We start from the raw sequence: 16,913 nt of genomic DNA on the forward strand, positions 1-16,913 counted from the left end.
AAAAAGTCATTACAAATTTGACATATTAATCGTTGCTATTTAAAATGATAAAATTATCAACATTTCAATAAAAATATACTTTAGAAAATCCCTGTTGCTTTCATTGTTCAAATTCCTTTATAATCTTTGTTGTATTTAGAAAAATAACCAAAATTTTATGTGCATTTATTTTTCCATAATCTCTGCGCACTCCACTAATGTGATTGACTACCTCACTTTTTTTAATAAAAAATAATTACTTTAACCAATCATATCAATATAGTGCATAAAAAATACGCAAAAATGACTATATAGAAGAACTGAAAAAGAAAATATGGTGCATCACCACAAATATCTTAGGTTATATTTTTCATATGCATCAAGGATCTCACTTCAATACAAACTGCATATTACAATTAAAAACATGATTTTTCTAATTTTCTTTTTCAGCATGTATTTAAACTTTGCCAGCACGAAGATTTTTGTTTTTATTGTATATATATATGATGAATGATCTACGAGTTCTCTTTTATGTAACCACCACAAAATAAGCATCTATACTCTATAGACCTACAACCTAACCCTTTCATTTGCTACCACAACTAGAAACAGAGGATACCCCTCTCACCGGGACGCTTTCTTTCTCAGGTCAAGCTTGCACAGTTTTGTTCTTAGAACAACCCATAAAACATCTCTTGCTAAGTGCAACATCCCCATTTATAAACATCAACAACTTTTCAAGACATTTGAGATCTTATACGCTAATAAGATCACATTTACCACCCCTCCACCAGACATCAATCCACGATGGTACATTTTTTCTTGCAGCAATGAAATGTCTTGGTTTGCTTGCAACTCTAACCATCTAGCATATTGCGAAAAACAGGCATCAACCTGTTTGAGACTCAGCCGATCATTCTCGTCTTTCTCAATTCAATAATTCAAATAGTTGATCAAGCATTTTTGCACAGAATGAAGCGCTCGTGCCGCCATTGATTTATATCAAGTTACTGAACTGAATGTTCTTGCATTCATTGAACTCGGAAGCTCCCATATGGGAAAAGAGATATCATATAACCAATCTAGAGATGGAAGATACCTAATCTCCAAAAATGCAAATAAAAAAAAAAAAGGAAAAAAGAAAACAAACATATAAAGTGGCACTCAATTTTTTTCCACCGCTATAAACAGCGCGTTTAGGTTCCCATCATTAGTCAGTGGCAAGGTATGTGCCGGTAGTAGTATACAAACAAAATCACTTTCAGTTTCAGAAGCATATCCAAGTATCCTAGTTCTGATCAAATAACTTGTGCAGAAAAAACCTGATAAATGCGTGCCTGATCAACCCGGTCTGCAAAGGTGATAATCAATCTCTATCTGAGCACTTCAGTTCATGAAAAGACAGCTTAATTTGAGCAACCCATAAAGCATGATCGTGCAGCGGAGTCACCTGAAATAAATGTTATTTCATTTTATTTTGGATTCTAAGGATTTATAAGGAGAGAGAGAGAGAGAGAGAGTTCTACCAGCAATTGGCGAAGTATCTTTTTCACACTTTCAGAGCAGCTTTGTGAACCATGGTTTCTTTGTGTATTTGGTGGCAACTCTTCTCAACAAGATCAAGCAGCTTTTCCAAGTTCATTGACCACGAGTTAAGGATGTCGTTGCTATCCTTTGCTGTTTGGAAACAGACAATTCCCATTGGCCGGTCTATTTTTGCCACAAGTGCCTTGGACACAACCATCTCCGAAAGATGCTTCTCAGCTTCCTAAATTAGGGAAAAACATTCCTACGCCTCACGCTTACAGATAAATTGCATTGAAGAAATGTAAAATTTGAATTTATAGAACCATGGCATCAGATTGCCACAATGATCAAATAGGAGGGGGAAAGAAGAAAGCCACAACATATGAATTGAATTTTGCCAGTTGATATACTAAGCAGATAAATAAATATTAATGTTGCTTAAGGCATGCAACCAACAAAAAGATTTAAGTGTCATAAAACGTCGATGAGCATTTCAGGAATTAAAGAATTAAATGTAACTCACTCTAAAATTTCATTAACAAACCTGGATACTGAGGCACAACAGTTCTGCAAGTCTCTTCAAGGTGATCCTTGAATAATACTTTGAAACAACAAGAATATTCTGGAAAAAGCATCAAATAAGTTGCCAATTTTTTCATCAGTGGAAAAGACATCAAATAAGTTGCTAATGAATTGAATGTTCGCATAAATGAAAAAGAAGGTAACTAAATAATTGTCCCGGCAGCTACTTAAAACTTACATGTGCAATTTTTTTTCTTTTCTTGATAAGTGAAACTTACATGTTCAATAATTCTCTGTCTAAGGTCTTCCGCTGCTTTGTCACCTAAATTTCCTCCAAGCATGCTCTTTTCATTCTCAAACTCATCCTTGTATGTATTCCAAAGAGATGTCCATTGGATGACCTCCATTGTGACCAGTTGTTTTAATAGCAACCTATAGCATAACGTCAAAGAGAGCCTCCATCAACCAATACTAACAACAGATACCGAACAAGTAAACCAGAGGAAAACATAATAAACAACTATAAGGCAAATAAAAAGGCATGCCTGAAATTTGGAATCTCAGAGAGATTCTTATCCTCCAGGGTGGAATTAAGAAGGCTTGACTGCATTGGATCATGTGGCGAGAGAACTAAGTACCAACAGATTTTCCTCAGGACCTACGAGAAGGACAATGTCAGGGAGAGTCTAACGGTATTAACGACGATCTGAAACATAAAAGAGCTTTACCGGAGTCCACTGCACTGGGTTTTCTTTGACCGACGGAATGTCGTAAATTGCCTTATAGCAACGACAAATCTCAAGGTAATCATTATCATGGGTATAGTACCTACAACGATGATGAAACATTGGTGTAAGGTATCTGTTTTCTTTTGCAATAAAAGAAAAAAAATATCACCACCCATCAAGCACCATCAATAAAGATGGTTGTCCACACCCCAAGGGGTTGGCCCAAGTGGTGAAGGCCTTGGTCTTGGGATATCACTCCCTTTAAGGTCCAAGGTTCAACACCTCATGAGTGCAAACAATTCTTTGGAGACACACCCCCTGATGAAAAACCAGCAATTTAACTAGTTACGTGTAGGAAAACTTCCAAGGATGCGGTGCATGGGACCGGGGTTTACTTTGCAGGAGTGGGTCCGAAGGGCTCTGCCTTGAAGAGGTTTCCAGACATAAAATAAAATAAAAATAAAGATTGTTGTCCAAAATCAATTCTAGGAAAAGTATATTGTAATCATTTTGGACGTCGTTCCACAACATCAATATTGACATGGTCTGGCACAAGTCTGGTTAGAGAAGTACTTTTATGATCCCATGGGCCATTGAATGACACTGACACATTTACGTCATAGTTTGTCTTCTTCTCACCCAAAGTCAATCCAACACTAACAATAATAACATATTGCTTCCTAGAGTAACCACAAATCATCATAATCACAACGAACACAACATAAATGTTAAAAACCAGAAAATTGTATCTTGCTTACTTTTTTTCCCTGATCAGCAGAAAAGTTTAGCTTCTTACTAGAAATCAAAATGTTTAAAACCAAATTAGAAACTGTGTTGTGGCAGTTGATGTAAGTAGCTAGTGCTGCTACAACCAACTAATCGGTCTGATACTGTTGTAGAAACAAACAGCAGTACCAGATGCTCTAAACGAAGGAAAAAATGTGGCAACAGTTAGGTCACTAATGTGGCAACAGTAAGTATAATTGTATTTTATGCTTCTTTTTCTAGTTTGTAGGCTGTAATTAGGTACTTCTCTCTTGTATACTACCTGTGTACTTGGGCTTTGCCTAATAATGAGGATAAATAAATATTCTTACTTGTCAAACAAAAAATAGAAAGTATAATTGTAGTCAAGTGGTACAAAGTCAAACATCTATTTGATTCTATGGAAAGCAGTGGCAGGTATACTTTCAGGCAAGTTGTACAATGAGTACCAATTTGATAGAAGATATTTTCCATTGATCATGTCAAAGTCAAAAAACTATTTGATTTTCTGGAATAAGTAATAAATCAACTTCTCCCAAGAAATATTTTCTAAAAAGATTGAGCATCAATTCCACAAAAGAAAATTTTGGAAAAGCTTTTACATGAAAAAAAACTTTTACAGTACAAAATACTTTCGCCAAAAAAAGATAAAAAATTTAGCACCAAATAGAGCCAAAAAGATAATCACGTACAAGAAGAATGCCTATCATATAAACTTCAAGAAAAAATTGCAAGAGAAACTAAATCCAATCATGGACAGGAAAGTGATAGCAAGAATAAACAAAAGTTACAGGGAAGAAAGAAAATGTGGGAAGCAATGTTAGCTACCTTATCATTAATTCATAGTAGATCCGCTTCAACTCCAGTAAAGATGGTATATCAGCAGGAGCCTCTTCAACAACATTGTCACCTTCTTTAGGCTTCTTCTTTTCTTTTGAAGTATCAGCATCAAAAACCCTTGGACTAATCTTCCTCGACAATATTTGAGCACGAACAAAATCCTGGCGGTCTAAGCACAGACGTACCTGGGAAATTATATTATCAAACAAGTAACATGCAATCATAATCAGTTCATAATTCCCCACAACAACATCCCCCACGCGCAGGTGTCCTTGTTAAAAGAGAAAAAAGAAAGAGGCACATACTTGTTCGAGAATGAATGCAATTTTCTCAGTTTTTGCCATGGCACCAAAAGTTTCCACCTGCAATTAAAAAGCTTGATAGTCAAATGGGTGTACAGTAAAACAAAAATGCAGATCTCACCAAATGAGACCTGAATCTATCTGTTATGCCAGAATAGAGCATCAAAGAACACCATCACCATATTAGATAGCATAAATTTACCGCAATTTCTTGCATCAAATCCGCAGCTTCAGCTATAAGACCCTGTTCCTCCTTAATCTTTGCGAGTTTCTTGATCAACCGCGCTCTTTCAATCTCAACATATATCTGAATAATAATGAATCTTATTTGAACGAAGTACAAGAAACATATAATGTTTAAAATATATATTTGGTTACAGGCATGAAACTTATCAACATATGTTTACCTTCCCGGCGGATACATTATTTAGCGTTTTAATGAGCTCTATACGAGTTTCAAGATCTGGTGTCTCATCTATATACTGCATTGCTTGCTGCACCATTGCAGTTACAGCCTGTTCAAGAACAGTAGGCCCCGTGAGAAAACTATTTGATCAGAACATCTTTGTGTTTGGAAAACAGAAACATACAAAAAGAAGAGCGAACAATAAAGTTCAAGTAACCCTTGGCTACATTTCAAATTGTGACTTACTACTCAAATTATCTTCAAATTCAACATTTCAACTTACGCGCAAATAATTGAAATTCTATGAGAAACTAAGACAACTATTTTTTTTTTTATAAGTAATAAGATATTTTATTTATCAGAAAGTAGGCATAACCCGGGTACACAGGAAGTATACATGTGAATACACCTATTTAGGAACTAAAAACAGTTACAAGGAAGTCATGGAAGCTGAGACCATTCAAATCTAAAACAATGGCCCACATAAATAAAGTCTTCCACAAAAAACTCCTAAACTCTTCCAAAGAGCGTTCGTGATACTCAAAATCTCTATCGTTTCTTTCACACCAAATGCACCAAAGAATACATAAAGGAGCCATCTTCCACACAACTGCTATCTGTGATGTCCCAGTAATCCCTCTCCAACTTGCTAGTAGTTCCACCACCCTTCCTGGCATTACCGATACAATTCCCATTCTACTGAAGAAGTAATTCCAGATTTCTTGTGCAAACTCACAATGTAAGAGTAGATGGTCCACTGATTCACCACTATTTCTACACATACAGCACAAATATGTGATAATAAAACCACGTCTTCTAAGATTATCAATAGTTAGAATCTTCCCTAAGGCTGCTGTCTAGACAAAGAAAGCAACCTTCGTAGGTGCTTTACTCCTCCAAATGTTTTTCCAAGGAAAATTCTGTCGATGTTGCATGGTAGTTGATTCATAGAAGGAGCGTACAAAAAAAATCTCTTTCCTAGAAGGTCTCCATTCCATCTTATCTTCATTTGTGACAGCAATAGCAGTGTTATACAGTAGGTTAAGAAACTCCATCACCTCTGCCACTTCCCAATCATGTGCATCTCGAGTAAGGCTAATGTTCCATTCTTGTGTGCCATGAGTTATAATGCGCAAGTCAGCCACCATAGCTTCTTTGTCCCGTGCAATTCTGAATATAGTGGGATAAGCCTCCTTCAATGCCGTGTCTCCCACCCACACATCATGCCAAAAGATAATCCTATTGTCATTCCCCAAACACAGCCGAGTATGACTAACAAAGGAGCACCAACCTTTCCGTATATACTTCCATAACCCCCCCCCCCCCCCCCTCTTCAAAAAAAAAAAAAAAACCGGGGCACTTCCATACTTCATGTCGATCACCCCTTTCCACAGCTCTCCCTCTCATTATTATAGCGCCACAACCATTTTCCCAATAGAGTCTTATTAAAGGCCCTCATATTACGAACCCCCAATCCTCCATCTCTCAAAGGAGTACACACTTTATCCCACTCCACTAGGTGAAATTTAAACTCATCTCCTAGTCCACACCACAGGAAGTCAAGATGAAGTTTCTCTATTCTATTTGCAATGCTGGTGGGGAGGGGGAAAAAGAGACCAGTAATATGTGGGAAGGTTGGATAGAATGCTCTTAATAAGAGTGATCCGCCCCCTTTTAGTTAAGTACAATCTTTTCCACCCAGCCAACCTACGCTCTATTTTCTCCAACACCTCCTCCCAAATTGTCTTAGCTTTAAAAGAAGCCCCCAATGGAAGACCGAGATACTTCAATGGCAACGAAGAAACCACACATCCCAATATGTTTGCCAACCCCCTAATGTTACTTACCTCCCCCACCGCAACCATCTCCGTCTTAGCAAGGTTAATCTTCAACCCGGATACCGCTTCAAAACAAAGTAAGATAGCCTTCAAGAATTGTACATGTCCTACATTTGCCTCGCAAAACAGCAATGTGTCATCTTCAAACAAAAGGTGGAAAATAATGATGGAACCATGATTAGTAACTCCCGCTGAAAATCCTGAAAAAAATCCCCATCTACCGCAACCGACACCATTCTACTTAGAGCCTCCATTACTAGAACGAATAAAAGGGGTGATAATGGATCCCCTTGTCTTAGTCCCCTCAAACTATTAAAGAAGCCCATAAGGTCACCATTTACCAATACCAAGAAGCGGACTGTTGACACACAATGCTTCATCCACATCCTCCATCTTTTCCCAAACTCACATCTATTCAACATATAGAGCAAAAAATCCCAGTTAACATGATCATAGGCCTTCTCCATATCTAACTTGCATAAGATGTCTGGTTCTCCCGACTTGATTCTACTGTCCAAACACTCATTTGCTATAAGGACCGAATCCAAGATTTGTCTCCCTCTCACGAAGGCACTTTGAGACAGAGAGATAATCTTGTCCATAATCATGCTCATCCTATTAGCAAGGACTTCGAAAATTATCTTGTACATGCTGCCCACTAGGCTAATAGGCCTAAAATCTTGTACCTCTATTGCACCTGCCTTTTTAGGGACCAGTGCAATAAAAGTTGCATTCAAGCTCTTCTCAAATTTGCCAAAACTGTAAAATTCCTGAAAAACCAGTATGACATACTCTCTTACCACCTCCCAACAAATCTGAAAAAATGCCATAGTAAAATCATCCGGTCCCGGAGTTTTATCTTTGTTCATTTTTCTGATTACCAGCTGAACCTCTTCCTCTTCAAATGGTCTCTCCAACCAATCCATACTACTTTGGTCAATGGACTCAAAAGCTAGTTCATCTAAAGTAGGCCTCCAAGCATGAGGTTCCGACAACAAATGTTCAAAATATCCAGCCACACGATCCTTTATCTTAGCTTGATCTGTAGATGAGTCTCCATCAATGTTTATGGACTCAATAGTATTAAACCTCCTGTGTGAGTTCGCAACTCGAAGAAAAAACTTTATGCAATTGTTCCCCTCCCTAAGACACAATGCCCTTGACTTTTGTCGCCACAGAATTTCCTCCATTAGGATCAACCTTTCTAGTTCATAAACCACTTGCCCTTTTCGGTTATGCTCATCTCCTACACCCTCCAAGCTTTGTAACTCTTGGAATAAACTCTTATTTTGTAGAGTTACATCACCAAATACTTGCTCATTCCATGTCTTCAATTCCTTATTCAAAGCCTTTAATTTTCCAGCCAAAACATTGCTAGGAGTGCCTTGGAGTTGAAATGAATTCCACCATTGTCTAATCAAATCCACAAACCCCTCTGTTTTTAGCCACATATTCTCAAACTTAAAAAGCCTTCTACCCCCTTGAATGCCTCCACAGTCCAACATAACTAGGAAGTGATCCGAGCATATCCTTGGAAGTCTTTTTTGACGTAAATCTGGAAATTGCAGCTCCCAAGAAGGAGATATGAGAAATCTGTCCAATTTTGACCAGCTTTGATTATTAGCCCAAGTATATTCACCTCCCATCAATGGTATGTCCATAAGGCCCAATTCAAAAATTAGATCCGAAAATTCCACCATAGCATGGTTGTGCCCCTCCCCTGATCTTTCACTAGGAAACCTAATCACGTTAAAATCTCCCCCAATACACCAAAGTACATCCCACCAAGAATATAGGCCAGCAAGTTCATCCCAAAGTAGCCGCCTCTCACAATCCAGGTTGGGGCCATACACCCCTCCAAAGGCCCATATAAAGCCATCATCTATGTTGTTGAAATAACACCCCACCGAAAATTCTCCCACAAATTCCTCAATGTTTTCCATCACCCTCTTGTCCCACATGACCAAAATTCCACCTGAGGCCCCTTTCGAAGGTAAGTATGTCCATCCAACATATTGGCAACTCCATATGCTCCGAATAGTTCTTCTAGTGATGGCCTTCAGTTTTGTTTCTTGTAGACAAATGATATTATCCATCTTCCATTGTCTTAAAAGAGATCTTATTCGGAGGTGTTTGTTGATCTCGTTCAGCCCCCTAACATTCCAAATCAATATTTTGTGCTTCATTTAACAACTAATCCAGCCCTCCCCTTATTTCTTCCACGACTTGCACTCCCTTCCTTCCCATCATAATTAATGGACCAAGTCAGCCTCTTCAATTCCCTCTCTCTTTTTGATACTACTCCATGTTGGCCTGCCCCAATGGCTATTATCAGTGTCTTAAACTGATCCTCATAGCCCTCACACGAAATGCCCATACAACTCTGGAGTTCCTCCACCTTTTTCAAAACCCAATCAAATGAGAGAGTAGGAGGAATCGTACTTATTGGTGTAGGATCCTCTCTTGGATACTCCACCCCCTCTGCTGAGTGTTTATGGCTCAAACAGGATCAAAGATCCTTCCACTTCTATCTCCACCTCTTCTAACGCACCCTCGTACTCCAACACAGCAAGTTCTTTCTCCCCCTCTCCCTCCTTTCGCCCATTGTAGGACCCTTCTTCCACCATAGTGTAGTTCTGATCCTGGCCCAAGGATGGCGGTGATTTCTGCGACAACCCAAATCTCGAAGGCGTGGTCTGTGATGGCCCACAAGGTGGCACCCCTCCATGTACAGCTCCCACCCTTGTTGGACACAACTCCAGGCCTTCGGCGTCTGCACTGGGCTTCACGAAGTCCCCCTCTACCACTGGCAACATCGGAGATGGCCCCACCAAACCACCACCAGCATTGCAGCTGACCGTCGCCTAGTTCTACACCAGGTTCAGCCCAAAAACATTCACCGGTCAAAGGTTTCGAGTTGTACCTCAAACTCGAGACGGGTTGAACATCTTCATCGGCATCTGCTACTACCTTCGCCGGTGACCCCAGACCCTTCGCCGACATCAGAGGCTGAGCCGTGCCACCCGCAACGAAACCCACCACTGCAGGTGGAAGGGAAGCCCCTTGTCTTCTCCAAACAGGCCCCCTGGGTTTGTTTACCAACCTGATGGGCCTTGGCCCATTTGAAGAACCGGCCTTGTCCCCTGGGAAGACCATGGGTTCCTTACCCTTGGTTTGCCCCTTCGGCCCGTCTCCTGGGTCCTTAACAGGCAGCCCATGGCCTTCCCCTCTAGCAAACCTAGCCCCCATTTGCCCCAACCCTTGATCCTCAACGCACCGTTTCAGGTAGTTGATATTATTTTGTAGCTCCCCCATCTGTTTTTGCATATCAGTCAATACCCACAAGACCATTTCCTTTTTAAGAACAACACCTCTCCTGCCACCTTCCTCACATCCTTGATACCCTGCATAAACACCACCGCCAACAGCCCCGCTAGTAGCCCTCCTATCCAATTTGGAAAGCCTCCTTGTACGACTAAGGAGGTTTCGATAGTGCCATTGTCACTGGTAGTGACTGCCCACTGATATGAGCAACTTCCCTTAACAACTCGGCTAGCTTCCACCATCCCCTCCCATCTCTATCATCAGGAACAAGGATGCAGTTCCGACGTCCACCCCCTTGATGCTCTTCCATCACCATGAACGCACCTTGAATATTTGTGCATCTATGCACAGTGAAGCCCCTGTCCCCTTCCCGATGGCTAGCATGAAACCCTTTCCTCCTTGTAGTCCTACCATCCTCTAGGGCTTTACTAAACCACTGTGCTGTGGCTAACTCCATTCTCATGCTTTTCACAAACTTCCTCCCTCTTCTTGTAAGAATCAACCATTGGCCCTCCCTAGATACCTCAAAGGATTTTAGTTCAATAACTACAACTTTCACATTTTCCTTTCCAGCCAAACAACTAACACTCAGACGTTCAAGCTATCACGAAACCATCATAATACAATTTCATGCAAAAAAAGTGTGTGAGAACGAAAGTGTACGGAGAGCATTTTCTCTCTCCAAAGAACAACAATTATAACTACACATAAAATTATGACAAATAAAATGAAGATCAAAGCATTATCTAGGGCATGCAAATTCACTTGGATTTATGCCATACATAAGTACAAGTCCATGCATCTACACATGGGATCATATGACTGCATGCAGAAGTACACCTAGGCATTCCTTTTTTCATTATCAATGCAACGAACCAAGATGCCCTTCTAACTAATATTGTGCCATTGTGGTCTGTAGTCCATATCTTTTTATGAACCATAGCAGCGCACAGGGAGTATAAAAATTCAAACTAACATGTACTGGTCAAGTTATTGATGTGTTATTATTTGCTCAAGTTGATTCACTCAGACATGACAACTTATACTTGCAAACATAGACAGACAGGTACGTGCATTCAAACCAATGCGTGTCAAAAACAGGTATTTTTAAAAAAATGTTTTTCCCTGCCTAAATAGTCAGAACTCCAAAATGTTGCAACTAATTTTAGAATGCCATACAATTTCAAAGAAATGGGGGAGAAAAAGAACAAGAATCAATACGTAGGACCAGTCAACCGCATAGCTTGAAATCTGACAGACCAACTTATTATTTCATATTTTTGTACATAAAATCCCAGTCTCTGACAGCGTCAACTGAATAATTGAACAAAAAGCACCTGAAAAGACGATTGCAACCCAGAATACTTAACTAAGCACACAAAACTTTAGTAACATAACCAAATCTCATCAATCACCAACAAAGGGAAACTAAACACTATGAAAACAAACAAAACCCTGCTCACAATTAGAAGATCAGCAAAAGCCCAAGATCGAAACACACAAGATTCGAACAAACTACCGGTTCCAAGACCAAATCATCAAATACCCACTACACCAGCAAACCAAAAGAAGGAAATTTTAAACCGAACTGAAAAATCAACTACAGATACAATTCCTCCAAATTCCTTAATAACCTGCTTAAGCTGACCCCGGCGCTTCGACAAGAGAACAATCTGATCGTCCAGGGTCTTCCAGGCTCGCGCTTCAAAGCAAAGCTGAAGAATGTCGGTGACAGCCTTTTTGGTGCCGGCCACATTACCGGCCAGCCTCATCTGCTTCTCCACATTCAGCAATTGCTCTATCGCTGCCTCTAGATTGCCTCCGCCTTCCTGAGAATTTTCAAAGAATCGTATGAAAAAACAGAAGCTTCAGAATCAACCGAAAGATTTTAAGTAAGATTGAAATTCAGATCTTGGCAAAAGAGATTACCATTGAAATTGGTCCGAAATTCAGATCGAAACCCTAGCTGAGAGAAAAAGAGTGAGGAATGAGAGAGGCCGAGAGAATAAAAGCAATTGTTTGAAGAACACGAAAGGAGTTTTGCTCTCGCGTCCCTGATTTTCAATATATTTGTGTTGTCAGTCAACGTATTGTTAATTGTTTGGCTGCGTTTGTAAGTTGAATTGGGTTGAATTAAAATTATAAAATATTATTAAAATATTATTTTTAATATTATTATTATTTTAAAATTTAAAAAAATTAAATTATTTATTATATTTTGTATTAAAATTTGAAAAAAATATAATGGTGAATTGAGATGAGTTGGTAGAAGTTTAATTACAAAAAAAAACAATATATTTGTGTTTTCTCCGAAGTTTGGCTTACAAGCCTCCACGTACGTGGCAGATGTAAATGCTCTTATTATTAATTTCCTAATTTTTGGTCCATTCTAAATTTTAATTTCAAATTTCACAATAATTAGTAAATGAGCAATGCTACGTTATAAGTCTAGTTAATTTTATCTTTAAATTTTTTAAAATTATAATAATATCCTTATTGAAATTGTACTTTTATTAAGGGTGCTATCCCCATGGTGCGGGGCGGGTGCACTCGCGGGTGGGGGGTTTCATATCCCACCCCACTATCAGGGGTGGGGTTAAAACCACACCTTGCCATGCCCCCCGCTTAAGCCATTGTCTAAAATAATTTTTTAGACTTAAATTATAATATAATTTAAAATATAAATTGAAATTTATACATTAAAAAAAAAAAAAACTCATTAGAGTTATATTTTGGATTGCCTTGACCTCCTATGTCAACCATTATATAGGAGGCCAAAACATTAACTTGAAATTGAATTCAAGTTTTTAACAAATTGTATATATTTATATAAATATTAAAAATTATAATTTTTTATGTAAAAAATGGGAGGAGTGCGGAGCGGCGGGGTCCCGTTGGGGTCAATTCGCCCCCCGCCCCCGCATGGGCTGTTCCATGCAGGGTGGGGGCCCCCGGCCCCTCATGGGAGGTGCGGGGTAGCCTGCCCGCCCATGCCGGGGCAGGGCGGACGGGGGAGGGGTAGCTGTGGGCGAGGTCCCGCTGCCCACCCTTACTTTTTTTCCATTTAATGAAGGGATTGCATATGCAGTTTCTAAATAGAGATTGCAAATAGAATTTCTCTTATTAAATTGTAGCTAAAGCGAAAACCAGTATAAGGGCTCTAGTTTTTTTTTTTCCTGAAAGGATACAAGGGCTATTTAACGATTTGGATTCACAACCCATCTCAACTCATCTTACTATTCTTCATTACTATTCATCAACTTTAACTCACAAATCTCACTATTATTCACAACTCATCTCACTACTATTCATAATCCATCTCAATTCATCTTTGAATCCAAACGATACAATTAGAGTAACGTGAGATCCTATGTCTAACCGATTAAGCAATTTGTTGAGTAACGATAGGTACAAGTTTTAAATAGATAAGTTTCATATAAAATTTTTTGTAAAAAAATGAATTTTATTAATAACGAATAGTTTTTTATATATTTTTATAAGCTGAAGTCTATTTTTTTACAAGGATTTATATAAAACTTGTCTATTTAAATTTTGTACAAATAATTTCTTCAATTTATTTGTTCCCTATAGGCTATCTAAATTAGATATTTTTATTTTTAAAAAGCAAATGGAGAGAAGCAGGAATGTTCACCCACTTAGATTCACCCATCCGCCCATATTATACATTATATACACATTAATAGAAAAAAACCTAAATTCTATCGTTTTGTTCTTCTCTCTTCCCTCAAAGCCACTCCCCATTCTTCTACTAGTTCTCTTTTTGTTAGGTTAAATTTAGTTTTGATTCTTCTTCTAATTTTTTAATTTGGTAGAAGATCTATTGATTTCCATAGACCAATAAATTGATTTTTATTTTTAGTTTTTGCATAAATTTTTCTTTTTGTTGTTTGCACATTTGGAGATTTTGAGAGAGAACTGATTTTTTCTTTAAATTATTGCATAAATGTGTTTATTTTGGTCCTAGCTAGGCAAGATCAACCTAGGGGTGGGCAACAGGGCCCCACACCCTGTTGCCCCGCCCCCGTTCCCCCCGTTCTGCCCATGCGGGGGCGGGGCCCCCCCACGCTGCATCTAGAGCCCCTAGCCGGGACGGGTGGCGGGGAAGGCCCAACCTGCCCTGCATTTCCCCCGCCCCACCCTGGCCTACATTTATATATATATATATATTATATATAAACATAAATATATATTTATATTTTATAAAATGTGTATATATAAATATATATTACAATTTGTTAGACTTGTTCACAAAATATGTATTGAAAAATTTAAAAACTACAAAGTTTAAAAGCTAATATACTACAATTTACATAAATATATACTAGCAAATTTAAAAATTACATAGTTTTTAAATTATAGTCATATTTAAAAAATTTAAATTTATAATTTGGGTCTAAAAATGTATTTTTAATTCCTTTTGTACTTAGAAATAATTTTTAAATCAAGTAAAATGTCATATTTTTTTTTAAGTAGATGGAGGTGGGGCGGATTGGAAATTTGCTCCGCACCCCGCCCCCGCATCCCTAGGGCGGGGGACAGGGGTGAAAACCCTACCCCCTGCCCTATGCAGGGCAGGGTGCGGGGAAGGGGTGGCCTCGCCCCGTAGGGGGCGAGTAGCACCCCTAAATCAAACCTCGATCTACTCACACATAGGACATGTGTGGACAAAGGACAAGGGAGAGGGTGACAGTAAACCCCCTGTAACACCCCGTTCCTGTAGGATAGAGATGTTACTAACATTCATAACATAATGCTCGGTAAAGAGATTCATATCCTAAAATACCTCATTTATTGAAAAACATTAAAATGTTAAAATTGATTTAAACATAATTGTCTCAAAAACTGAACATAAAGTAAAAGAACATAAACTAATCCTATGAATGACGTAAAAGAGATCTGTAAGAATGCGAAGCGGAAAAATACCTTAAACTCAGCTTATAAAATTACTCCACAAGTTTCTCCAGATTGACAAATCCCAAGCGTTTCCTCTCAGTGGCAAAGTGTATTATGTAGTATAAAACTATAGTAACACTTAACAAATCTACAGCCTAAATATCTTATCAAGAGAGAATAAAAAGAGAGAGAGCTTTTGTGTATTTCATATGATGCCAAAACCAAACTGAGGTGGACTATTTATAGTCTACCAACACATGGCTGGCCTTCAAGGCCATCCATTACACTGCGGTCGTTGCAAGCTGCAACAGCTTGTAACGTATGGCATAATGTTACTTTGAGGCATAAAGGGAGGGGGTCAGCCCACGTGGGCACCCCTCCTTACCTCTTGCTAACAAGATCTAATTCTTGTGTGAATATCACTTATTCCTTCCTAATTTTTTGTACTAAATCTACTCCTGGTCATCCAGCTCTTCATCATCATAATCTCCATTTGTGAGAATTAAACATAGAAGAAAATAGGAAGACAAACAAAAATGAGTCGAATACTTAGTAAGTAAAATAGTATATCATACTGTAAAATATAATCTGGTCTAGCATGGACTTAATTTCTGAAAACTCTTCACAACATACAGTTTCATAGATTTACAATCATACACGTAACATGACTTTCTGAAAGACTTTATATACGTATATCGTCATAGATTCTTATAGCATATATATTCATTATTAATATGAGCGGAAGTATATATGATCATGGCAAACATGTAACGTGAATGCATAATATCTGTTTATCTCGTTTTAACATGGAGTGAAACACGCTTGAGTCCGTGTTTAACTTATCTTACATAACGTGGAGTGAAACATGCTTGAGTCCGTGTTTCACTTAACTTGCGTAACATGGAGTGAAACACACTTAGGTCCGTGTTTCACCTAACTTGCATAACATGGAGTGAAACACGCTTGGGTCCTTGTTTCACCTAACTTGCATATCATGGAGAGTTAAGTGAAACATGTTTGGGTCCGTGTTTCACCTAACTTGTATAACATGGAGTGAAACATGCTTGGATCCGTGTTTCACCTAAACTTACATAACATGGAGTGAAACACGCTTGAGTCCGTGTTTCACTTAACTTGCATAACATGGAGTGAAACACGCTTGGGTCCGTGTTTTATCTAAACTTGCATAACATGGAGTGAAATACGCTTGGGTCCGTATTTCACTTAACTTGTGGTTAACCACACTTGAGTCCGTGGCACCCTAACATTTCTTATCTTTCTTAATGCATGAGAATTTATTAGCTTCATGAACATTTCTGACATGGCATATTCTTGTACATGACATAACATAATATGACATAATATGACATATTCTTGTACATGATATAGCATGACATAGCATTACATGGCATTTTCTTCTACATGACATAGCATCACATGGCATATTGTTGTACATGGTATAGCATGACATGGCATATTCTTGTACATGACATAGCATAACTGGCATATTCTTGTACATGGTATAGCATGACATAGCATTACATGGTATTTTCTTCTACATAGCATAGCATAACATGACATATCATAACATGATCTGAATATTTTATGACATTCCATGACATACATGATCTAAGTATTACATGAACATAGCATACATAATCTAAGTATTACATGAACATGTCATACTTGACTTGAATTACTATATGAACATCTCATGGCTTTCGTATGATTTTAGTAACATTCAATCAATCAAACAACAAATTCATTC

General features: G+C 38.4%; 1 protein-coding gene across 1 annotated transcript; it reads right to left on the bottom strand.

The window, feature by feature from the left end:
* Nucleotides 1-1,132: 1,132 nt before the first annotated feature.
* On the bottom strand, nt 1,133-12,307 carry LOC121252084 (26S proteasome non-ATPase regulatory subunit 12 homolog A). Its single transcript, XM_041151561.1, has 12 exons — nt 12,161-12,307; nt 11,866-12,060; nt 5,071-5,178; nt 4,866-4,970; nt 4,667-4,723; nt 4,350-4,546; nt 2,757-2,856; nt 2,574-2,686; nt 2,307-2,460; nt 2,051-2,128; nt 1,506-1,747; nt 1,133-1,429 (listed from the first exon to the last, which is right to left on the bottom strand). Exons 1-11 carry the CDS (start codon nt 12,161-12,163, stop codon nt 1,529-1,531), a joined length of 1,329 nt encoding a protein of 442 aa, XP_041007495.1. The 5' UTR covers nt 12,164-12,307; the 3' UTR covers nt 1,133-1,429; nt 1,506-1,528.
* Nucleotides 12,308-16,913: the final 4,606 nt, after the last annotated feature.

This window comes from Juglans microcarpa x Juglans regia, chromosome 2S, assembly GCF_004785595.1.
Source record: "Juglans microcarpa x Juglans regia isolate MS1-56 chromosome 2S, Jm3101_v1.0, whole genome shotgun sequence".
Classification (NCBI taxonomy): Eukaryota; Viridiplantae; Streptophyta; class Magnoliopsida; order Fagales; family Juglandaceae; genus Juglans; species Juglans microcarpa x Juglans regia.